This window comes from Strix uralensis, chromosome 9 (genome assembly GCF_047716275.1).
Source record: "Strix uralensis isolate ZFMK-TIS-50842 chromosome 9, bStrUra1, whole genome shotgun sequence".
NCBI classification, from domain to species: domain Eukaryota; kingdom Metazoa; phylum Chordata; class Aves; order Strigiformes; family Strigidae; genus Strix; species Strix uralensis.
In genome coordinates this window covers 12,227,710-12,252,038 of record NC_133980.1, presented here as the reverse complement: position 1 = coordinate 12,252,038, position 24,329 = coordinate 12,227,710, and the positions used below count along the sequence as shown (strand labels likewise).

The 24,329-nt window shown below is 43.2% G+C and overlaps 2 protein-coding genes across 20 annotated transcripts in view; one reads left to right on the top strand and one right to left on the bottom strand.

Annotated features, from left to right (window-relative positions):
* LRCH3 (leucine rich repeats and calponin homology domain containing 3) overlaps nt 1-16,450 on the top strand; it is a 69,604-nt gene extending 53,154 nt beyond the window's left edge. For 5 of the 18 annotated variants that reach the window (XM_074877308.1, XM_074877302.1, XM_074877303.1 and 2 more), the window contains 7 exons: nt 801-872; nt 1,773-1,821; nt 2,322-2,435; nt 3,082-3,200; nt 4,749-4,886; nt 7,088-7,165; nt 9,416-16,450. In XM_074877308.1, the coding sequence (XP_074733409.1) occupies nt 801-872; nt 1,773-1,821; nt 2,322-2,435; nt 3,082-3,200; nt 4,749-4,886; nt 7,088-7,165; nt 9,416-9,616 (771 nt within the window). In that variant the 3' untranslated portion in view covers nt 9,617-16,450. The remainder of the gene's footprint in view (nt 1-800; nt 873-1,772; nt 1,822-2,321; nt 2,436-3,081; nt 3,201-4,748; nt 4,887-7,087; nt 7,166-9,415) is intronic. The other 13 variants (XM_074877316.1, XM_074877306.1, XM_074877304.1 and 10 more) reach the window with 7 other exon arrangements.
* Nucleotides 8,828-24,329, bottom strand: part of DRC9 (dynein regulatory complex subunit 9) — a 32,632-nt gene continuing 17,130 nt past the window's right edge. Inside the window, exons 6-10 of one of the 2 annotated variants that reach the window (XM_074877320.1) lie at nt 23,967-24,128; nt 23,250-23,324; nt 21,506-21,637; nt 20,186-20,287; nt 8,828-8,896 (exon numbers count right to left, since the gene is read on the bottom strand). In XM_074877320.1, the coding sequence (XP_074733421.1) occupies nt 8,876-8,896; nt 20,186-20,287; nt 21,506-21,637; nt 23,250-23,324; nt 23,967-24,128 (492 nt within the window). In that variant the 3' untranslated portion in view covers nt 8,828-8,875. Of the gene's footprint in view, nt 8,897-18,939; nt 19,706-20,185; nt 20,288-21,505; nt 21,638-23,249; nt 23,325-23,966; nt 24,129-24,329 lie in introns of those variants that run through there. The other variant, XM_074877319.1, reaches the window with a different exon arrangement.

Genomic DNA, 24,329 nt, shown 5'->3' with positions numbered 1-24,329 from the left:
ATTCTTGAGCCATTCAGTCTTCAAATGTGAATGTTTTGATTGTGCTTTCAATAACACACAGAATTTGGCCTTCTAGATCCACCTGTCAGTGACAGATTGGCATGCTGGAGCTCCTGTTCTGTAAACATGAAGAGTTGTTTATATGGTTGGTTTTGATGTTGGTTATAATTGAAATTTGGCTGCACTTTATTTGTGACAACACTTCTAATCTTCACACCGACATCTTCCCCGAGAGCTAGATTCCACCCACAGAATCGTACTTACTTTGTGTGTAATTCACAAGCATCGGCATTAGGTGTTTGTGGCAGACACAGTGTGTATTCTTGAGTCCGTTTAGATGTGGGTTTCTCTGATTTTACAAGGTTGATAGGAAAATAGCTTACTAAAAATGCATAACATACTTGAAGCATTAAAAAGAAAGGTATTTATTTTGAATAGTGGCTCAGAATGAACTGTTGTAGAGTAAAATTTCCTTCTGTCTCATGGCACAGGTGTTACAGTAGGTGTTACTGAAGAAGCTTTTACCTCACTTATCCTTCTTAGTTCTGCTTTTGATGTCACTGTGTTGTGTGTAAAAGAAACATTGTACTTCCCAAGCTTATTAGCCAGAAAGTTGAGGAGCATAGGAAGGCTTTAACTGTAGTTCAGGAAGTATGTATCTGTTGCCTGTTGAGTGTTTCTGAGAATGTGATCATGATCACCTCTTCCTTTTTAACATGCTTACTGCATTCCACCTTTGTGCGTGACCTGTCAGCCATTTGCTAACACTGCTACTGCCTTTTCTTTCTTTCTGCATTCAGTCACTCTCAGGGTTGAATCAAGAAAGCTGTGCTACTACCCTGCCTAATGCCTCTACCTTCAGTCCTGTCAAGGTATCTCTTGCTATTATCATTCACCAGTAAAGCCAACAAAAAGCTCTTGGATCCACACATCTGTTTTAACAGGTGTTAGTCTGTCAGCTTCTAATCAAAAGTTCAGGTAGGGTATGAATCCGATTTACCTGATTAAACTATATTAGATATTACCTCATCTTAGCTTTAGGCTGTGTCTACAGGAGGCCTAAGCTATAAAAACATGGTAACCAGTCTCTGCTCCAAGGGGTTCTTGGTTGTCTTTGATGTTACTTTTTCCGTACAAGATCATTTATTCTTGACCAAGTTGAGTTCATCAAAAGTACTCTTGTTGTATTCTTTACCAGCTTACTTTTGAATACAGATGTCCTGTATTTCTTTCTCTTCTGTGAAAACAGCTATACTGAATGCATTCATCACAAGAAATCATTAGTCTGTGTAAGCACTGTAATAAAACCACAGTGTGTTTCACTGGGGGGAGTGATGTTCAATAAATTACAGTTTTGCATTATCAGAGGTGTTGAAGAGGCATATCCTTACTGGTGCTGCTGTAGTGCAAGTTCTGCATGTTGTTTAATTATCTGTTTTTCTCTGTCCCCTTTGCAAAGAGTACTTTGAAAGTCTTGCTTGGAAGGAAGGGTAAACAAAGATCTGTCATTGCACAGTCAGTGCTGTTTCATCCTTCTTTTTCCTCAGAAAAAAGCAATTGTGTCATTTCTGCAAAAGAAAAAACTTTGTCAGTTTTTGCAGAGATGAGACTTGGGGAACAATATACTGTGTTTTTTCACATTTCTGGGTTTTTTCCTGAAACACATTTAGATGGATGGAGCCTTTTTAAAAACACATCAAACTAAAATGTAGTCACAGCTTTTTCCAGATTAGGACCATTTATACTCTTTTGGTTTTTTTTTTTGTCCACAGAGTGATGACAGATCCACCATCTCCCCCGGCTCACCTACCACTCAGACAGGTAACAGGGAAAGGAAGAAACATTTCTGAAAAATAAGATCAAAGTGCCTGCTTGCTTATTGGTGCCATGAAGAGAAGGGAGCATATGTTCCTATCTCTGTATGTGGCACTGCTGTGTTTGAGAATGTACCCAGTTAGGGTCCCCTTAGCAACACATGAAGGAAAAGACAACAGAGGTGAAGCATGTCCTCAGGCCAGAGCATAGAGTTTGGCTGGTTTAGGCCTTCATACAGGCTTTGGCGCACACATGCGTTCAGCAACAGTCAGAACAGTTGTTGGAATTGGTATGCGGAATGTGCTTTGCATGCAAGTGTCCTTGGAAGTGCCTTTTCCTGCTCTGCGCTTTTATCATGCATGGCTGTAATTTATTTTGTCATTATTATATTAAAATTTTTGTTTTGTTCTTTTTAATTACCACATTGCTGAACCCATTTCCTATTTAAACTCTAACCGTTTCCTTCTTCCTCCTTTCCTTTCCTGTGCCTTTCCACATTTGTTTAGTCCACCTTTCCCCTCCATATCCTGGCCATGCAGCCCTGCCTTCCTATAGAAACCCTCCCCAGCGACCTGAGAGTTTCCTTTTCCGAGCAGCTGTCAGGGATGAAGCAAACAAAGGTAGGTTATATAGCTCAGAAATTAGCTATTTTTGCTACGTTGTATTAACATCTTCATTACTTCAGTTTTGCCCTGTTCTGTTACTTCAGGTCATTATCATCAAAACTACTTTTAGAATTCCATTTGTAGACACATGGCATTAAATAATTTGTGAATAAGCAATTTTTTTTTTTAGAGCTGTCAAATACTCTTTTGACATATTTGTGGAAATGTGGGAATTTGTTCTTCCCAGTCTGTGCTTACATCTAAAAAGATACCAAGAAAATGTCACAAAAGCCTTAACTGATGAAGGCAGCTTGATAAATTTGGCATTGCACAGTAGCACATAAGAAAATTGTGATTGCTGTAGAAAGACTGAACTGTTTCAACATACACCATCTGGCAAAACTTTGTCCTCCTTTATGAATGATTTTTATCCAACAGAAAGAACAGAATCTAAACAGAAAAGAAAATGTGTTAAAGAACACCTCATTTAGATTGGTAGATCATTAGTTTGATTAATAAACAAAGGAGAGAAGCAGATTTATGAAAAGGAATGCACTCTACCCGTTCTGGTACCATATGTGTGCATGTATAGTACAGCAGTGAAGGACAATCAGCCAAACCGTGCTTAGTGATTTTTCTCTACTTCATGCTGCTTTTCTAGCTGTTACTTCATCTTCTACCCGTGCCTTGTCTCCTGCTAATGATTCTGCAGACCCTAGAGTAAGACAAAACTCCAAACAGCGAGAGGAGGAGCTGGAGCTAATAGAGCAGCTACGCAAGGTAAGTGCTGCCAGGAGCCAGTATGTGGGCATCTCAGAAAATTCATGGTGTGCACCTTGCTAAATCTGTCCGTGTGTTTTGCACCGAGTTCACTGAAGAGTGAACCTGTATGGTGCACACCTGACCAAAATTAAATGGCCTTGTGCAGTCTAAGTGATTCTTTCAGAGGACTGCAGTGGTATTTGCTTTGGTTTTTGTGGTGGATAAAGTCAGCTTCCTATTCTGTAAAATAAACTGTGCTGACTCCTGCTTCTGAGTGTCCAGTGATCTATGCTTTTAAAATGAATGTGTGCTGCTTTCTTCCTTATCAGCCTTCACACTTGTAAGGAACTCCCTGGAAAGTTGCCTCACTGTCTTCCTTTTAATCTCTTGTTTAAAGCTCCTCTTTGCTGTAAAGCCCACAGAAAAGCAGATGGAGTGCAGAGACTACTGCCAGTCATGCTGACAACATAGTTTCCTTGTGTGCTCTGGATCCATCTATTGATTCTTGCCTTATCCTTAGTTAAGTGCATAACATCTGAGGCACAAACATTCCTTATATTTGTGCTTTTTGTCTGTTCAGGGCCACCACACTCCTGGTTTGTGCCTGGGTACAATGACAATACACATGAATATTGAAAATGCCACATGGCGTTAAGATACTGCTCTGCTTTGCCCCAGACTTGTTTCTGGAGACCATGAAGGGATTCCTTGAGGTGCTCTAATTAATTGTTTGAACTTTCCTAAGAAATAAGAATTCCTACTTGTTAAAGCTGATTTTAAAAGCCATAAGCATCCCAGATGGACAGAGAGAATTCCTTCTCTTTGTAAATTTTAAAGTAAGGACAATCTCCTTTCTCGAAAAGGAGAAAGTTACCTTAAATAAAACAAACAAAACTTGGTGCTGTTTGCAGAGCCTCTCTTCTGTTATCTCAGAATGCTTTGTATATAGTCCGTCTTCTGTTCTGCTTCCCAGGTAAGCTTAAATTTTTTTTAATACTTCAGTGTAACAACTTAGTGAAATTCACAGAGTGTTTGAAATAAGATTAAAAGCCTGAATTGAATTTTTATTCATTTCCTTACACAAATGCTAACTACCTCATTTTTTTGAAACTATTTATGCCAAGTAGTTCAGGTTTTTCTTTACAGGCAAAAATGTTGTCTTGACTTTTGTTAACTGTTTTGTCCTCCAACCCACAAAGACAATTATTTTCACTTCCCTTGGCTGAACCATTCTCTGAGAGTATGTAGAATTAAGAATGCTGGTCCTAGACCCTTATTTCCATTATTTTTGAATAATGGTTGTATTAGTCCCCTGTTTTCATTAGTACAATGAAAACTGTTCATCGTTGAACTCAGCTGCTCTCAGATTGTGGTCAGCTCCAGGCCACAGTAGTATGCAGAGCTTTCCTTGATGTTATTCAGAAAGCTGCTTGGAAATGTCCTGAAGATGGACAGAGAGTTGTAATGCAAGCATTCTACCTCTTATAAAATGCTCTGCAGAATGAAACCATCTCTTGGAGGAAACCATCTCTTACTTTTTGTGTGTCAATGTTCATTTTTCTGCAGAATATAGAATCACGGTTGAAAGTGTCGTTGCCCAGTGATCTTGGAGCAGCTCTCACCGATGGCGTTGTTCTGTGCCATTTAGCTAATCATGTGCGTCCCCGATCTGTTCCCAGCATTCATGTCCCCTCACCTGCTGTTGTAAGTATGTAATAGTGATAGTATTTTGTAAGTGTCCAAAATAACATCCAACAAAGTCCTGTAATCCAGACAAATGCTAAATATAGCATTCTCCTCTGTGAACATACATGACAAAAAATAACCGTGTGTTCTGTCTAAAAAAGGTCTATAGCATCAGTAAAAGAACTTATATTTGGCTTTGTTTCATTTAAATTGTTACTTCTAACACAGATTGTAAGAAAATGTTAATGTTTTCAAGTCCTCCCTATGCTAACTTGAAAATTAGTGAAATAAGAGACAGTTCAGCATGAAAACTAAAATAGGATATTTCAAAAGATCAAAAGGTCCAAGAAGTTCAGGAAACAGATAGTAGGGAAATACAACATTCTTTACAATGTTTAGGATCCCGCTACACAAGACAGTGAAAACAGGCAGGGAAGCCAAGCTGATTCCTGTGTCCACTTTACATCACTACAAATTCCTCTGCTTAGGAATTTTAGCAGAGCACACTCGAGCTACTTGGAGAACAGCATCTCCTGGAACAAAACAAATCCAGTCGCACCTTTGTGATAACAGGAAAAAAGGTGGTTGTATTTGGGGTCTGTTCAGAGCAAGGAAGGAAGCATACAGAGAAGTTTGAACATTTCTGAAGCTGCTTCTCTTGCCCTGCCTAACTGCAGTGTTTCTGGAATGCAGTGAAGGCGATCTAGGTGCATTACTGCATATCATGTAGGGAAAGCACAGAATTGGAGAAAGGTCAAGAACTGAGAAATAATGACAGATTATTTACCTAATCTGTATTTGTGAAAATATTTAAGGTCAGCTACTTAAAAATAGTGTGGACAGGCAGATTGCTTGTTATGCACCTTTAAATTCTATGAATACAGAAAAAAACCTGAAGATTGTTCCTGGGAGAAGTTGTTGAAACATGCATGTTGTGTTTGCTTTTCCTTATTTTGGAGTCAGGCCTTGTGTTGGTGGAATTTGAACTGGCACTTACAGGGCTGCCTCCTATATCATTGTGGTTCCTCTCCTTTGGGCTTAATGTGAACAAGCAGATTTCTTCACTATTTTGAGAACCATTGAACTGGGCACGCCAACATTTTAGGCAGATTGTGGAATCATTAAGAGAAAAGGCATACAGCCGCTATTCAGAAGACTTGCGTCATTGAGAAGATCTTTTCAATGGCCTGGTTTTATGTGCTGTTGAATATTCTGTGTTAGGAATTAAATCATGGCTTTGTCATACAAAACGCAAGGAAGAGGCAGCCTTTAGCTGCACAGCTCCAGGAGCGGAAGCAGCACCATGTCATTCGTCAGTCACAATGTGATCTTTGTATGTCCTTCGGGAGAAAGGAGTCAGCTCTAGCCTTTACCCTGCTTTCTTGGTGGGGAAATACGGCACATTGAGGGGACAGAGCAGAAACCCCACCACTTAAGGAAAAGTATTGAGCCCACAGAGGACGCTGCCTGCTGCTACGTAGACTGTGTGTGGGTAGCTTGTTAAAAGGAGCAGGAAGCTTGTGTCTCTTTAACGAGAAAAGAATAAGCTTCGAGAATAGACACAGGACAGAGCCTGTGCCGTGGTATGTCTGTGTGGAGGTGTGAAAGCTAACTAGAAAAAAGCTTGCTTGAAAAAATGCTAGTGAGTACAATTCGAACAGCTACATCAAACACATACAAGAGGCTTGCAAGCAGCAATCTTCAGTTCCAGTTTTCTTCCAGTACTTTATGGTTTCATCTAGCCTTCATGTTTTTGTACCTCTTTGTTAATTGAAATATGGTTTGATTTTTTTATTTTATTGTAATAATCCAGAACAGACTCCAGATTGCTTCATATCATGAAATTGCTCTGAAATCACAGCCATGCTGTGTGTTTCATTCAAAATATATTTTTAAAATTATCATACTATAATCACTAGAAGTGTTAGTTTTATATAACACCTTGTATATAAATATTGCACAACTTAGAATTGTCTTTTTTAAAAAACATCCGACATTCATAAATTAGCTTTTCATAAAATAGCTTTGAAATTTGGGCTTGCTTTTCTAAAGAAAAGCAAACGTCAACGAGCCTGCTTTGAATTAGACAAGCTTATGTCAGTGCAGTATGCTTTTGGCAAAGAGATTTATTAGGAGTTCTATTTAAATAAAAAATAAAGATCTTTTGAAATCCTGCCAATTAAGAACACTGTATGCCTGCCTCCTTTACTTCGTTGCAGCCTAAACTTACAATGGCAAAATGCAGACGAAACGTGGAGAATTTCTTGGAAGCTTGCAGAAGGATTGGAGTGCCTCAGGTATGTGTTTCTGCTATCCTGATACGATGTTTCAGGTACAGATTTGTATGATGCTTCAGAAAATAAAACCTTTGAAAGATTGGATGAAAACAAAATGATTAAAAGTTTAGAGGGTTCAGGTATAAGCTATGTCTTGCAGTGTAGATCAGACTTATCTTGTATTGTCTTCCAGAGCAAAATGAAGTCAGATACAGTTTATCAGAGGTCTGATTCACTTACTGCTGTGCCTCACATTCATAATAGCTGATGCAGTTCGAGCCCGCCTCTAGAATTGCAAGGTGTTTCTGTAAAATAATTACATGTTTTCAGGATTAGATATTTGACAGCTTAAAAGTGGGATAAAATTTTGATGATGTTTTGCATGTGTTATTTTTATCCCAAAGCTTTTCATGTTCCTTCAGAATAATTCTCTTACATGAATGTCTTTACTGTTTTGCCAACAAGTTGCAGTATTATTGGCCTTTCTCTGATGGTAGCTATCTTTGCATAGATCCTAGTTCTTTTGTTATGTACCAGTGGTAGAAGTCTGTCTTCTGGTATTCCTTGTCCGCTTCTGAAACGTGGAAGATCTAGGAGATGGGAACATATAGAATAGTCCATCTGAGTCCAGTTAACCTGTTTTATGCTGTCCTGTCCTTTCCACTTTGTCTTATTCAGCATCTGTCTCAGTACAAATAGTTTTGATACATTGTGTTTTTCTTAATTTTTCTTCTAGTGAATTAACTGATTTGGTTTCTTACACTGCTAAGCATTAGTGTTTCTGTTGTAGATGCTGTTTTCTTTCTTTTGTATTGTGAAAGGGAAAAGTAAACCCAGTGACTCATTTCCCAGCTATTTCTAAAAGCAGTGTTCTCGAGTCAGTCATGCAGTATTTTCTGATGTTTTCAGAGAGCTTCACTTGCAGGCATGTGAGCCACTGGGATTTTAGGAGAGCATATTTATTGAGCTGCCTGGCAATTCCACATGACTCAGTGGTGAATCGCATTGGAACGTGGTAGGGGAGTTGCAAGTGATCATCAGTACTTTGAGATCCTGCACTATTTTGGTCCCCTAAGAAACTTCAGACTTTCACTCCCAGCAGAACTGCACAATATAAATTTGTCTGGGGCAAAATGTTCAATTCCATCCCAGCTGCCTCAAATATAAAGATGTAATTTTTATGGGATTGCAGTACAGAGTAGATCACTGAAATGACCCACATGTAAAAACAAACAAACAAACAAGCCACTCAAGTAGTCCTGTATAAGACTCTGTCTGCCCCATCTGCTACACCTCCTGTCTAGGACCCTCCTGTGTTTCTCATATTTCTTGCTTTAATGTGAAAGAGTTCAAGGAGGGTGTCACTGGGAAACTTACTGAAATGCTCCCACCTGAACTCTGAAGTTGCTCTCACGTGTCTACATTACATATCTACTGAGATGTGAAGTTAAGATACCTGTATGCAAGAATGGCATGACAGCCTAGTATATTTTTCTTGAAAAGATGCCTGCAGGTATTTCCTTTCATTTAAATTCTAATTACAAAAATAAAAGGCTTTCTGAAAGTATGGATCTATGTAGAAATACTTACCTTCTAAGAGGAAGGCTACTTTTAGAAAATGCTAATTACAGGCACCCCAGCAGAACAGCTATTTCTATAGGACTTTGCCAGTTAAAGCTCTTGCATCAAAAGAAACCGACAGTTGAACAGATTGATATGTGCATCTAGATTTCACTGATTTACAGCAGTTACCTGTGTGAAAGGGAGGGAAAAGATACACAGTGGGAATAGTTACAGAACACTTAAACTCTAATTAGTAATAGATATTTCTGCAGGATACAGCATTCAAGTGTCAGTTACACAGAAATAATCCCTTGTCCTACTGTTTTTATTAACCAAGATGCATGTGGAGACATAGCTTTGGTGAGTACTCAGTGCCAGCAGCATCTCAGAAACCTGTAGCCTCTTCATTTCCCCTGGAGAAAAATGGTTTTCACTAAGGCATGTGTAAACTGCTGTGTTTTTATAGTTACATGTTTAAGGCCTACAGGTGACAGGCACCTCACTGAACGCTAAATATTTGCATTAAGTGAGTTCTTTGCAATGGGAGTCCTGCAGATTCCTTTGTGAGAATTAACCATCTATGATAACACTTCTCGAAGATGTATGTTATATCTGAGATGTCTGACTGCTTCGTGGATGTTGCTATGGCTAACTGACTGACCTTTTTTTTCTGTCTGTTTTCCCTTCCTGCTCACACACTCTGGACAGGACAATCTTTGTTCCCCTTCTGACATTCTTCAGCTAAACCTCAGCGTTAAAAGAACAGTTGAGACTCTTCTTTCCCTGGGGACAGATTCGGAAGAACCCAGTCTTGTCTCCCTTTCCATTCAGCTCTGGGGCTTTGTGGTGTTTTACTGTACTCTAATGCTAACGCTCTGTATGTTCTATCGCTGGGTTTTTTTTCTCTAGCTGAAGCGTAGTGTTGCTGCTTCCTCCCTCCATCACTCCAGTGCTTGGGAAAGGATTTTGGGTTTTGTCAAGACTGTGTGTATGAAGTGCTTTCTTTCCCACTGATGGGACAGAGGTGACAAGTACGATGTGTAAACACATTGGTGCACCCACACGACCATCTGTGACATAATTCACATTTGTATTTGCTGTGGCATATTTAGCAGATAGAATGTTTTTACAAGGGAGGACGTGCTGTCTGTGGGCTCGAGCAAGGGACTGAGGTTAGGGTACATGCTATAGTCTGCTGATGAGTGGTGTAGTACTGGGAAAACTGCAGTGTCAGTTTGTGCCTCAGTTTCCCCGTCTGTATCATGGGAATTGCACCCACTTTAGCAAATTGTTTCAGAATTATCTGATGAAAAATGTTAAAGAATGCAAAGTATTTTTTTTTCAACATCAGTGTTCTTGATTAGATCTCACAGTCTTAGGAGACATGGTCTGGTAAGTTTTGTCCACAGGATTTTGTAACTGATACTTTTTTTTCTTACCCCCTGTCCCTTATCCTGCTTCTGAGAGAATTTCATTTCTCATATTTGTAGACTCTGGTGTATTACTTCGAGTCAGGATCTTTAAAATAACTCTCAGTGAATCCTGAACTACTTGAGCTTCATAACAGATCAGGCAGGAAATGTTCAGAAAATTGAGCTCTTCAACAGCTTTGAGAGAAACATTTTCTGGCACAGAAGGAAAAGATCTTTTAAGATTCTATCAGATGCCACAGAATGTCATAGCATTCTACTGTGCTCTGATAACACTTAAGTAGCAACTCAAGAAAATTTTTGTTGATTATGGGCACCCAAACCTGTGCTTGTTTCATGCTTATTCCCTTCTTCCTCTTGTCCTCTCATTTTCAGAAACCTTTCTATCATACAATTGCAGAAATAAAAGCCCCAGATGCATGATCACTCTTCACTGTTTTACAAAACTCAGGTAGTCTTCCGTAAAGCTTCAAAGCTTTTCCCTCCCCAGGAAAAGCATCCTGGTGCTTTAATGCTTTAATGTCTCAGGGACACCTCAGAACTTCAGGGCACTCCCCATGGGATGTGCAAAAGACCATGTCTCCTCAGAGTGTAGATTGGTTCAGGGAATTCTGCTCAGAGGCCAGTGACAGGTAAGTGTGAAGTAAAATGGCTGTTCCAAATGTGTTTTCAATAAATTTCTGTTTTATCTGAAAATACAGTAAAAGGCTTGTAAGCCCAGTTTAAGTGGTGTTAGCATTCCGACGTTAACCTGGCAACAACTCTGAAGCGCAGTTTAAGATACACACAACTTCAGTTGCAGATGTGGTCGCTACCAGTAAAAATGTGTTATGTATACATGGATTTCACAAGCTCTTGTAACACAAAGTCAGTATTTAACAATGGAGCAAGTAGAGGAGTTGGTGCCCTCTTTCCAAGTCACACAAAGTGTTCTGTCCAAGCAAAACATTGTTGAGGAAAGAGGGGACCTTTGACAGAGGGAGATTGTTTTGGTTTTTTTTAAAATAAGCTATTTTTGCACTGCTTACTGGTATGAACTAAAATGAACTCAGTTCCTACGTTTCTTAACTTCTTCTAATGAACACTGTGATAAAAGCTGCAAGGGGTTTTACGCTAACAGTGCCTTCCAGTTTTTAAATTTTGTTCGTCACGACTGTCTGTGGTATGGAGTCATTCCAAAGCTTTTCCCCTTATCTATTTGCATACATAAGAAAAAAGATAAGGCATATTTGCTCAAGTTTACAGGTATTTTCTCAAAAAGCACACTTTTTTTCAAGGTAACATAAATTTGCTGGAAGAAAAATATTTCAGCTAGATCATATGGCTTACTGTGAGAATTTCAGTCTGGGTTCATTTGTTTTCTCTTTGCTCTGAGCTTTGGGGAGGAGTGTTGGCTGCCACTGTTTATGCTGAAGGATTTCTTTAACATCAAAAATCAGTAAAGATTCAAAGAGTGGAGAAATGCAGGTTGCTGCGGAAATAACGCATGAAAAATAATCTCTGTAGCTCTGTAGGAAGAACACACTTTGGTTATTTTCTACAGATACAGAGAACTGTCGGACATGTATCCTGACTGATGTGGAGTGAGGATGGCCAGGATGTGCCCAGGACTTATGTAGGATGAGGCTTTAAATCCATTTTAGACTGAGAATAGCACAATTAATAATAAACACTTTGAAACCTCTTTTTGCATTTTGCGTATTACTCTTATTCCTTAGAATGATTTTGGAGGTAACCTGCTAAGTGGGTGTACTTCTGGAAGATAAATAGGTGGTAGTGACTCACACATAACATAGGGTGGATATTTGCCGATAAATATACTGTCGATTTCTCATTGCCTTGAACAGGAGAAATGGCATTTTCTACATTTATGATCAAGGTTATTTCAGTCTTACATAGACGCAAGTCTTTTTTTTTTTTTTTTTTTTTCCTTCCATAAAACAACTTGTGCTTTCTGCTTTTTCATGCCTTCCAAAGAATTTTTATGACAGAGATCAGCACGTACATATAGCCAGAAGGACTTCAGACGGGCGGTGTGTCTCATGAGATGAGAATTGCTTTAAGTATGACACTCCCTCTTGGACTTGGTGCACGGTGTTTCCATAGCACACGCTAGTATTTCATCCTCTCCTTTAACGCAGGTCTTTCCTCACATTTGGTAGCAAAACAGACTTGCTACATGAGGACTCCCTCAAAAAGGCAGTTGTGCGTTGGAAAGGAAGCCACGGTTGCTTTCCTACTCTGTGTTGTAGCAGGTTCATCACGTTGAAGCAAAGCTTTCCCCCTCCTTAATTTCATCTACTTCTGGTTTCATAAACTGCTGCCATTTCAGTGTGGGCAGAGAGAGGACAATTTGCTATTCCCCATTTCTCCCACATTCCTTTTTCAAATTCCTATTTGTACAATTTTCTAATAAATAAACAGGATTACCCCAAGGCCTTCTCCTTTGAGTAGTCATGTTCATGGTTCTTTAGTCGCAAGCAGAAATTTCATTTCATACCTGTGTGTGTGCTAGCTGTCCGTAACATTTCATATTTCAGTCACCTTTTGCTTAATTTTTTTTTTCTTTTCAGTTGAGTGTTTTTCATCCATTTTGTTTTTGTCTTTGTTTTGTTCCCCATTCAGGAGCAATTATGTTTGCCTCTACATATTTTAGAAGAGAAGGGTTTGACACAGGTAGCTGTGACTGTCCAGGCGCTCCTGGAGCTGGCACCCCCAAAGCAGCAGCAACTTCACCACTTGTCTGCTGTGTAAAGACCTCCGGGACCTTTTGGGTTACCTTGGCTAAGCAGAAGGACATGAAGACTTACTGCCCATGCAGTGCATCCAAACACACAGAGCTCTGTTCTAAGGAAAGGAGTTTCCGTGATTCCTGACAGGAATGTTTTACTTCATTTCTCCATTTTTTTGGAGATCACAACAGTTTCCAGTAACATTTTTATTACCAATATTTTTGCCCCTTATTTAAAAAAAAAAAAAAAAGAAAAAAAAAAAAGAGTTCATTGGGAGGAGGGCAGGGAATTCCAGTGGCTGGCTGTTGGAGCCAGCTGTAGAAACTGACCTTGTAGACTGAAGACAGACATGGGTGTAGAGTTTGGAAAGTGATTCCTAGAGGAATTAATTTGTAAAAAAAGGATGTTGCTGCAGTGGGCACAAGGGGAATGGAATTTCTTTCCTTCCCCACAGGGTTCGAAGTAAGGGAATTTCTTTGCCTCCAGAGAACAACAGCTATTTCTATTATATATGAAAAAAATTGCAACACACAATCTTAACCTGCAGTGTTTGATAACAGGGTTGATCCTCATGCAGCTGTAACTTGTATTGGCATGTTCCCATTACTTACAGGAAAAAAAAAAGGATTATTTTTTTTTCCCAAGAGAAAAAATACTGCATGTTTTCTCCACAAGAAACATCTTAGTACAAGATACTAAACCAGAACTGTTCAAATTATATTAATCACATTAGCATTCTTGCTGGGTTCACTTTCTGTTTGAGTTTTAACATGTCTTTATCTGAATATTTTCCAACATCAGTGGAGGGAGATCTTCTGTGTCCTCCCAGCTCCCCTTCTGGTCATGTAGGGATGCATTTGGTTACTCAGTGGTTTTGTCAAATGACCAGCTGTCATCGAGAACCACGTATGTATTTTCACTGCAGTGTGAGGAAGTACAGCCTGCCATGCTAATCATTAGAAACCCATTATCAAGTAGTATGTTTATTAGGGGCTGAAGCATCCCATGGAGACACTGGTGAGTGTCACAGCCACTGAGAAATTCATCATTTTAAGAACACGGTTACTGAATTTCCACAGGTGAGCTGCATATTGCCAAAGCAGTGATCTGTTGCAAAAGGTAGCTTCTATTTGTGTGTTTAACAAGGCTTGAATAAATAAAGCCTTTTATCATTGGAATTTATTAGAGCTGCACAGGTTTTACAGAACTACCAGTACATCCTTCCTCTTTCCTTAACATAAAAATGGAAATCCAGTGTACAGGAATGGGAGAGGCAGCCAATGAGTTTTTCATTTTGCTGGAAAGTTGACCTACAAAACAAAGACTGGCTCTGTGCTCCTGTCCTAGTGACGAGGCCAAGCTCACTACCAGATCAGTTACAATTTTTTTTTTTTTTTGACCAATTTAAAGCATCCCAGAACGTTATGCTACTAATACATGGTGCACAGGGTCTGAGACCAACTTCAGGCATAGGAGATACTGCATCTGGGGATATATTTGAAGCAGAATACACGAAGAGGATTTCATGGGGATAAGAAGAAATGGGAACAGGCTAGCTGGCAGTAAGTTTTGCTGAAGTAAACCTGCCGTGGGAACACAGGCAAGGACTGGTCTTAGCTGGATTTTTTTCGCCTTTTGATTTGCAGTTTTGTTTTCGCTCTGGTTTGCTTCATGTGTTGCCTTCAAGGTCCATTGTGGTGACTGTTGAATCCCTCATTTCACATAATTATTCCAGTTGCTTCTTATTGGCATTGGCTGATCATGTTGCAAGTGGAGAACACCACCTGAAGGGTATTTAAAACTGCACAGCTGCAGAGAGAAACCTTTTCATGCTGGGTAAGCATGTTGCCCTGAGCCCTGCAAGAAATGAAAATGCCAATAACTTGCAATACACATAGGAAGGGAGCAGCTCCATACAGACGTACTTTCCTCCTTAGGTAGGTCTTGTGTTTCACTTAATTTTGCTTGCAATGAGTGTTAGTAATTCTTAAAGGATTGCATAAAAGTGTCTGAGGTCTCTGCTGTAGTTTGCTGAGTGGAAGATTCTGCCACTTGCAGCCAACAGTACAGACCACAAATGTTACTTGTGTGTTTGTCTCTGCACATAATATGAAAGAGGGGGGCACTGACTTTATCTTAGTTTCCAACATTAGGTCACTTGTATTGTTACAGGGGCATGTTAACTTTTTAATAGCACACCCTTTGTGGACTATTTAAATATTCCCATTTTAAGAAAACCATTCCCTTCATGGAATTGTGAGGGTGTGGTGTTTGCTCCAGTCCAGCTTCCAGCACTTGAGGAAAATAAAACCTAACAGTATTCAGGTTGGTGGAAGTTTGACATTTCATTAATACTAGTTTTTAGGAATTAATGGGGTGGGGAGTTGAGCCTGAACTGCCAGGAATGGCCATTTCCTATCGTGTCTGGTTAACACAGCTACTCTTCCTACGAGCGGTGCCTGCGCACAGCGGCTGCGCTCGTGTTCAGAGCGATGGCTGCACGGCTGGGCAGGTGTTGTGTCCCCAGTATCACTTACTTTGTTCTAAGCGACGGCTCACTCGCAGTTTTAGTGTACGTGGTCATGTTAATTTGATGTTTATAATCCCGTGTTTTCATGCTGGCAAACACTAAATCTTGACCAGGTGTTTAGGACAAAAATCCAATGAAGTTTCATCATACGGTTTATTTAATGTATTGTACCAAAACCAACTTCAGTTCTGTTTTGCAAAATGGGTTGGGATTTTTCGGTGTATTTATGTGCAATTTTTGTTGTATCCCGTGAAAAGAATATTTTAAAGAAACGTGTATAAAATTCTATTTTGTGTGTTAAAGCAAAGAGGCAATTGCCTTTCCTCTCTGGGGCATTTGTGTTGGAGGAGGTGGGAGGAATCCATCCGAGCGTTCCGTGCGTGCTGGTGTTTATACACCGACTCCATCGTGTCACCGTCCTTCCTCAAACCACGCCGAGCAGCGTTTGGGCTCAGCAAGGTTACGCATGCGAGGTGAAGTGGGACGGGCACTCGGGAGTCCCCAAGGGCATCCCAGTGGTTGGGGCAAAACAGCCGGGGTTTGGGGCTTCCCCCTTGTGAAGGGGGAGGCTTTTGTGAAGGCCCCCACCTCGGCGGCCTGCTTAAAATAAATCAGAGAGAACTTTTAACAGCACCGAGAATACCTCTGTTCTTGGTAGTGACACGATGGCAAATGGTATTTTTACCCTTTTCTGACTATAAATGGTTCTTTGAAAAAATGTTTTAGAAACAGAGGACTTCTAAGGTGAATTTGGACATCTAAAAAATTCTTTTGTATAGATATTGTGATGTTTTACAAAGCGATCTAATTTTGTTATTTCTGAAAGCAGTGTAAACGTGTAATTAATAAAGGATTTTAAAGCTTCATCCCATGCTGTATGTCTGTAAATACATTCCATAATTTCTAAGTCTGTTACATATAAATGTGTCTGAATATTGTATACTTTATTTTAAATTGCCTGTATTCTGCCAGTAGTGTGAACTTCTAGCACATTGATAATATAAAAGGAAACCATGGGTAATTTGAAATAAAGTTTTAAAACTTACATGAATTACAGTATTCTTCCTGCAGTTTTTCTGTTGCATGAATGAATGTCACATCTTCTGTGTCGGGGTTTATTCCCCCTCCCCATTGTCACACTTAGCAGTTAATGGACCCCGTTTGTTTCTCTAGTTTTCATAGTTAACCAAGATAGAAAAATTCCAGCATTTCTACAGATGTTCTACAGAAGCTTTTTCTTGGGGATATTTTTAACCTTCCCTAGACACTGAGAAGCAGCAATTTTGTACAGAATCCTTTGCTCCTCCCTCCCCACCCCCTTATATTTTTTTTCTCAAAGTAAAATTGTACGCTCTAGGTTTGGGCAGTTTGCTGCTGCCAGTACCGGTGCTCCTTGCTGTTCTCATCTTTTGCTTGGTTTTGTCCTGTCTTGGGTTAGATCTGTAAAACTGGCACCCTTGCTTCATGCCCCCACAGCATTTGAAAGGTTTGTTCTTACTAGCAGAAATGTTTACTCCTCTTTTCCCTCGCACACGCTGCATCCCCCCATGGTGCTGTTCCCTGCTCCCCACGCTGTCCTTTTGGACCCCCTGGGGACTCCATCAGTCACTTGGGACAACTCCGTTTCTGCCTTTGTCGGGGCTGCCCAGCTCCCTCTGGGTGTTCATTTCTCCCCCTGTGGCTAAAGCCTCCTCCTAACCAGCTCCTCAGTCTCCAGCCTTTCTTTTCTGTTTACCTCCCTGGAAACCAGTTTCTCCAAAGGGCTTGTGATTTCTCATTTTCTCTGCAGAAAATATCATGGATGTTCATTTTGATCCCATCTCTCCGCAGCTGCAGATAAAGAGCAGTACCAGCCCTGGCACAGTTCTTCCAAACTGCCGGGTGTTTCGGTTCCCTGCTCCCACCATGAGGTCTGCAGCAGTTTGTGACCGTGGTGAGGAGAGCAGCACCTCTGGGCCGGGCTGGTGCCGCGGAGGAGGCGGGGGGGGGGGCTGGACGGATGGACAGCAGCGGGGCCACAGTCCCCAGGCCAGGGCCTGCTGCTCTCGCCTGGGAGACGTCAGCTCCCGGGGTTCGGTCAGGTTAAAAACCTGTGCCCCGTCACGCTATCACCCCGTGGCCAGGACACTCGTGTTGGGGCTCTATGAGAGTTTTCGGCACTCACCCACCTTACTGGACTAGCAAACCCAGTTCTACTGTTGCTGTGTTATTATATCATTTTTGAAAGAAAAAGTACCTTTTTACCTATACACACAGACACAGAGCTTCCTAATTTTGGAAGCATACTGCTGCGCCCATGCAATTTATGGGTTTGGGTTTGTCTGGGTTTTTTTTCCTTGAGATACCAGTCACCGAAATGGAAGTTTTGAATTATTTCACGATCCAGTGTAGTGTGTTAAACCTCCTGCTGGCTTGTTTACCACGGCTCCAGGGCCTTGGTGTAACGTAAAAACAAGTGTTGTTACGCTAGCAGCAGGAGCTGGGACTTGAAGGGGAGCCCATCCTTGGCAGAATTGTTGGATGTTCAGGGTTTCTCAGAATTATGTTGTATTTTGTTCTCTGCTGCAAATGAAGCAAGGCCCAGCCAATGCCGTGTTTCAGATTTCCGCTGTTCGGTTGTATTACTGATGTGTGCCTAGAGTTTGATATAAACAGTGGAGATCTACTGCCCCTCTGTTCTATCTCACTCTTTCCTTAGCTCAAAACTACTGAAGAGTTTATGATCAAACTTCATTCCCTTCACCTGAACAGGTCACCTGTTAACACCCACCACATATGGAAAATGCTAATTCTAAAGGAAATGTACTGAGTCAGCAGTGCACGAAAAAGAAGAGTGAGAATTAGGAACGTTGCTCCTGTGGTCGCTCTGCGGTACCTCCTGCAGCAAGGAGCCGCGGCGCAGACGCGGGGTGTAAGCGCAGCCCTGGCCCAGCCCCTGCCAGCATCGGCCGGAGCGATCCCTGTCCCTGCCACCGCCTGGGGACCGGGAAAGCGAGGGAATGTGGTCACGGCTTCGGTCCCAGCGCTGCAACAGGAGTGCGCTCCAGTTTCAGGTAAGTGGCGGCGCTCAGGGGTAATACCGATACTTCTAACACAACTTTCTCTGGAGTGTCTGAAATTTAAGCGCTCCCCTGACAGTCAGTTGGCTCTGCCTGGTAGCCAGGCAGCAGCCCCTCTCCTCCCGCCCAGAGCTGTGAGCCAAAGGCTCTCTGTTCGTGATTTCAGTCATCTCACTTGAACTTTAGAGCTTTTGGCACAGTTCAGCTCAGACACGAGGATGTTTGGACGGAGCCAGCATGGGCTGGTCGCAAAGAGCACAGCAGACTTCCTATGGCTTGAGCTCGCTCTCCTGCGTGGGAGCATCAGAAACCAGCTCAACCGCAGGGCTGATTCTGCTTTGTGCGCAGACCTGCATGTGACTGACAGTCGCGTCAGTAGAAAGGGTTCCCCTCTTCGTTAAAAAAGCAGCACGCTGCTCCCCAGCAGCTTCACTCCCTGCCTAGTGCAGAGACGCTGCGCGGGGCGGTGGGTCCGGCTGTGCCAGGCCCGCTCCTGCAGGCAGCGTGGCTGGCTGGCCTTTTCCGTTGTTCCTTCCCTCGGTCGGGAGGTATTTGGAGCTATTCTGTGTATGCACTGACATTTTGCAGGACTCGGGGAATGGAAAGCTGCGTGCTTTGCCTGCCCTTGTGTTTACACTGCAAATTGTCAGCAGTTTTCTCCCTGCCAACTAACGCTGGCACAGGCAGCCGGGTGACGGGCCCTCCCCGCCTTAGCGCCGCAGCAGACACTGGCGCTTCAGCCACAGCCCCTGCTCTGGCCTCTGCAGAGGAGGTTCTCGGGGCAGAGCAGCCCAGGCAGGCGAGTTACGGGGCTGTTACCAGGATTGCCTCCCGCTAGCTGTCGTGTTTCCATAAAGCACTTTGGGGGATATAGTGTTTCTCACAGCTTTGATGCAAATTCCCTTTTTGGTGGAGAACTGTGAAGAGCAGCTTCAAGATCTTAAGAGTTACTGCAGCTTCACCTTACCTGTGTCTGTCATGAACTCTGTTTTCCAGAATAGTCCGAGCTCTGTTAGATGGTTTATTTTGTCCTGTCAGACAGACAGACAGCAGCACCCTGCCCAGCAACAGCCCTGGAGCACATCTGTGGCCGCTTTTTTTACTCAGCGCATCTTTTTCTTTGCTCCAGACTTTTCCTTGTTCCCTTTTTCTTTCTGCTTTGATAGCTGTTTCTCCTGAATCTTCCTGAGGGCCTGGTAGGGGCCAAGGTTTCTGCGGACCATTGTGCCTTTCCACCAGGCCTGCAGCTAGAGGCAACAGAGAGGTCTTAGGGGAAATCACTTGCTGTGGTACCTGGCACAGCTCTATGGCCAGAGTCTCCTGCACTCCTCAGCTGCAGGAGGGAAGCCCAGCCCACGCAGCAGCAGTTGGGCCTGTGCTGGTTATGCTCAAGGTGTCTGCGTCTGGGCCAAGGGCAGCTGTTGGTGGTGGCAAGGGCAGGAGCGGGGAAACTGCCCCGTGACCCTGCCTGTATCGCCCAGGCCGAGGGGCTGGTGTGATGGGCACAGCCCCAGATCATTTGAGGAGACCGGCTTCTCCCTTTCCGCTCCCTTCTCAAACCTGCAGCTGGCTCTGTGCCTGCCCCAGGAGAAAGGGACAGGCTTTGTCTGTCCTTTGCTTGTGCCACCCCACACCAGCCAGCTTTCTCGGGCCATCTTCTGCCTGAACAAAGCCTGTGGCTCCAACTGTCGATGGAGCAGCACTGCCTCATCTTTGCTCCCCTTTACCTTCAGGATGCTCTTCAGCTCCAGGGCATCCTGCTCGAGTAGTCTTCTTTTAGCCTCCTTTTCTGCCCGGTCACTGATGATGGTTTCCTCAAATATCTGGCACTGCAAGATAGCACAGGGGTGGCAACAGCCGCATGAAAAACACATCCCCTAAACTGCAGGGTCAACCTTCAAGGCTCACTCTGCCCAGCAGCTTGCCAGGGCAGGGCAGGGCTCACCGGGACCCTGGTGTAAGGAGTCTTCTCCTCTGGCTGCCTGCAGGTCTCATCCCTGCTACCTGCTTTTCAGAGCGCAGCGGGGGCTGCTCCAGCCCGGGGGTTGTGGTGGGAGTCCCCACCCCGGGCATTGAGGAGCTCCTGGGCAGCCCAAGGGCAATGTGTAAGCAGGGACCTTCCTCCCCCATGTCCTTTAGTTGATCTTTTCCGAATCCAGATGGCAAATGTTGCTCATTACCACTGTCAGTCCTAAGGCACTGAGAGCTGCTGCCAAAGTGAAACCTCTCACGGCCTGGGTGTAATTAACCCTCTGATCCTGTGCTGTAAAATGGCTGTCTGATGGCGTCTCAGGCAACAGATGGTGGCAGGAAGGACCTGTGCTCCCCCAGGCTAGGCAGCAGATGATGTACAAACACACTCGGGACACCGAGATGACAGTGTACAGAGTGAAAAATGAGCCCACGAGCAGGGAAACATCTAACTCAGTCCCATCATCTCAGACCCAGGGATAGTAAGGAATGATTAATTCCTTCTGGCTTTAAAACACCCCTTTTTCTAGACGCTTCTCTCTGCCCTGTGCCGCCTGCTCTGCTGTGCCTGTGTAGCTGTGATCAGAGCCCAGCAGTCAACCAAGAAACTAGTGTGGGGCAGGAATGGTTTTAACTGGAACCAGTTCCCTTATGACAGAGCACTGCACAGCTCCGCAGGAAGGGGTGAGCTGCCTTTTCCAGTCTCAGCCTGTCTTACCCCGATGTTGCTAGAAGGAGCAGATTTGTTGAGACTAAGGCAACAAAGGAAGGTGAGGCACACTGATGGGATGGGACAGCGTCCTGCCCCCTCACAAAGGCTGTCAGTAGCTCTCTGATTATTTGCTGGTATTTGAAAATAGCTGTAGGGGAAGCATCATCATCCCTCCTTGATGTCACAGGTGGCGAATAGATGATGACTGCTCGGTCCTTGCCTTCCCAGGACCACTGCTTATAATCGCACCCTACACCTCAAGATTACTGATTTTTTTTCCCATGGTCCTGGTTCCGTATCTGAATGAAGGTAGGAAAAAGCCAGTTTTGCATGGGTGAGCACGGAGATGCTGCTGCTGTCTTACCTCCTCAGCCAGTCTCTGCAGCATTTCCAAGTTGTTTGCCTTTGCTGCTTTTAGGGCATCCAGTTCTTCGTCTTTAGCGTCTGTGTCATTTTCATACTTGTCCGCCCAGTATTCCAGCTTCTCTTCCACCTTCTGCATGGGGACAGAGTGGTGCTCAGCATGGTACAAAGAGTGCACAGGGGAAAGGTTTGCTACTATTATGTGGCCTGCTGTCAGGATGGTGGGAAGAGTCCCGTAAATCTTGCATGGTCAGTGTTGCCTTCTCGTCTTGAAAGGGTCAAACCCCTCTGACTAGTGATAAATTAGTGGTGGCCTGCAGGTCCCTCGCTGGGGGTTCACCACAGAAGCTGCAGCACTGGACTGGGGATGAAGAGAGACTAGGCTGGGCTTTCAGAGGTGCATGAAGAATGGAGCAGCACCGGGGGTTAGTTTTGTGCACAGTCAATCCTGGTGAAGTAATTGAGAACCAGAAGCCATCTTTGTGTGTATACAGAGGGAGCCGGGGGTTAAGGAACTGAATTTGTCAGTGAGAAAGCTTTTATCCTCTGCCCGGCTCCCTACCTACTTTCTGGATTAAGCTCAGCACGCCAGGAATAAGGTCCCAGGGGACAGCACTTCACGCTATTTCAGGTTGTGAACTTGGCTTTGTCTCACTCGTGAATAGGAGGGCAGGTGTTGCTGAAACAGTCACCCAGATGACTTCCTCCCATTCATGAATAACTTTGCCATAGCAACAACCATGATTGCTTGCATGGAAAGATAATCTGAGGAAAAGCATCAATCTCATTACGGCATCACAGCTGGACACACAAGGGAGATGGAGGGCATGGTCATCGTCTTCTCTGTGGGCCCCTCTAAAGCCACCAGCTGCTGCCTGAGCACAGAGAGGCTTGTACTTTGCCTTCTGGTAGAGGTCAAACGGGCTGCAGCTTGTACATGGAAAGTCCCTTCACTATGAAGTGTTGATCAGACTAAGGCTCTGGTATGTAGAGGACACTATTTAATTGCTCACAAGGTACAGCACTTTTCTTCACTCAAATTACATTTTAAAAAATGTATTATCTTCTACTAAATCTTGTACTGGCAGTGATTTTTAGGTACCCTGCAGCAGTACAGGTACAGTTCCAGGCATACGGTTTATGAGCTTTCCAGTGTTATTCACTGTAATGGGCACTGCTGTCGATGCTGGAAAGCTCAGAGCCTCTGGAGCAACAGTACAAGGACATTCATGGTTGCTGCTGAAAATGAGCACAATAATTGTGAGTTGGGAATTATCCAATCCTGACTTTTCCTCAGATTAAGATAAGGCAAAACTGAGCTGGCAGTTTGTGTCATTTCCTTCTTAGAGCCCCCTGTGTGCAACACTTGGGTCTGTCAAACTGTTGCCCTCGCTTTGAGCAGTAGCACTGAGTTGCTGGGAGCCCCAGCTACTGCCACAGAAGGTCTGGATAAAATTCCAATTAGCTGAATACAACTATCTGAGGGAGGAAAAGTCCGTAACACCTGAATAAACTGCCAATCATTTCATAAACTCTTAATTTTAAGGCAATGTATCCAAGCGTAGCAAATCCCAAATCTTGGAGAGCTGGATTAATTAAGACTTGAGGATAAGTAGTCATTCAAACAGCAGCAATCATGAACCTGGTGAATTTGATGGAGCAATAACTGGTTTTCTTTAGGCACTAATTGATGATATAGTGTTTATCAGTTGCTATTTGAAGCATTAGCGGACAGTCACACATACCTTATGGTGTTGCCTGAGGAAATTTTCAATCTCCATGTGGACTCGAATCTCCTCATCGGTTTGGGTCCTCAACTTCTGTGATCAGTGCAGACAGAAAACATGAGGGATGATGTTAGTACCTGTGCACACACGTGCTGCTGAAAGCCGAGCTGGTGAACAAGAGTGCAGGAGCTCTCTGTGCAGTCCACAGATATTTTTCCCAGTGACAAAATTAACTGAGGCTGACCTTGCCCCTGAGCTATCCATGAAAAAGGGACAACTAGATCAGACCTTGATCAGTCAAAAAAAAGCTTGCAAAAACAGAACAGTTTTCTAGTCCAGTTCACCTTATGGCCACACAAAGAGCTCTATCAGCAGGATGTGCTGTGGGCAATGCTGGGAGCTCAGGCTGCTTATGTTGCTAAATAGACTTGTAACTACAGCCTTTGGACGTAGTTATGGGTCTGTTTCTCTGAGAATGGTATTAGTTTAAGCAGTCCCTGCCTCCAGTCCCTGTCTCCTGCAGCCATGCCATCCATGCTGTTGCTGTTTGCAGGACCATACAGAGAAGCCATGGAGAGATAATGATTTCTAACCTGGATGAGTTTCCTGATCCAATTCAAACAGTTGTGTTGGTGACTGTGACGGAGGACAGGAAGGGCATCTGGGGAAAGAGGGAGGGCTCTTTCCTTACTAACTGGAGATGCCTTCCAGTAGGGGCCATGGGGAAGGGCTTACCTGAATTTCCTTGTCCAGGACATTCTCTGCATTGCTGCACTTCTTCTGGGTTTGGTGGACCTGGAGGTCTGTGCTTTTCTTCATGTAGCGGCTCTCCATGTTCATTTTGGTCTTCATCTCTTGGAGCTCATCTCTGAGGTAGGCAATCATGTTATCTCGGTTCTAGTGGAGGAGACAGAAGCACAAAAGCAAGCCTGGAGACTGAGGTCAGCTCACTGTATCTAAATCTCCACTCCCTGATCAACTCAGAAGACACTAGCGTCACATCCCGCTCAAACAAGGGAGACAAGTAGCTTAGATTCATATGTGGTCTCTGGCCCAGCAACAGATTCAGTCATGCTTATAAGCATGAAAGCAGCCAAA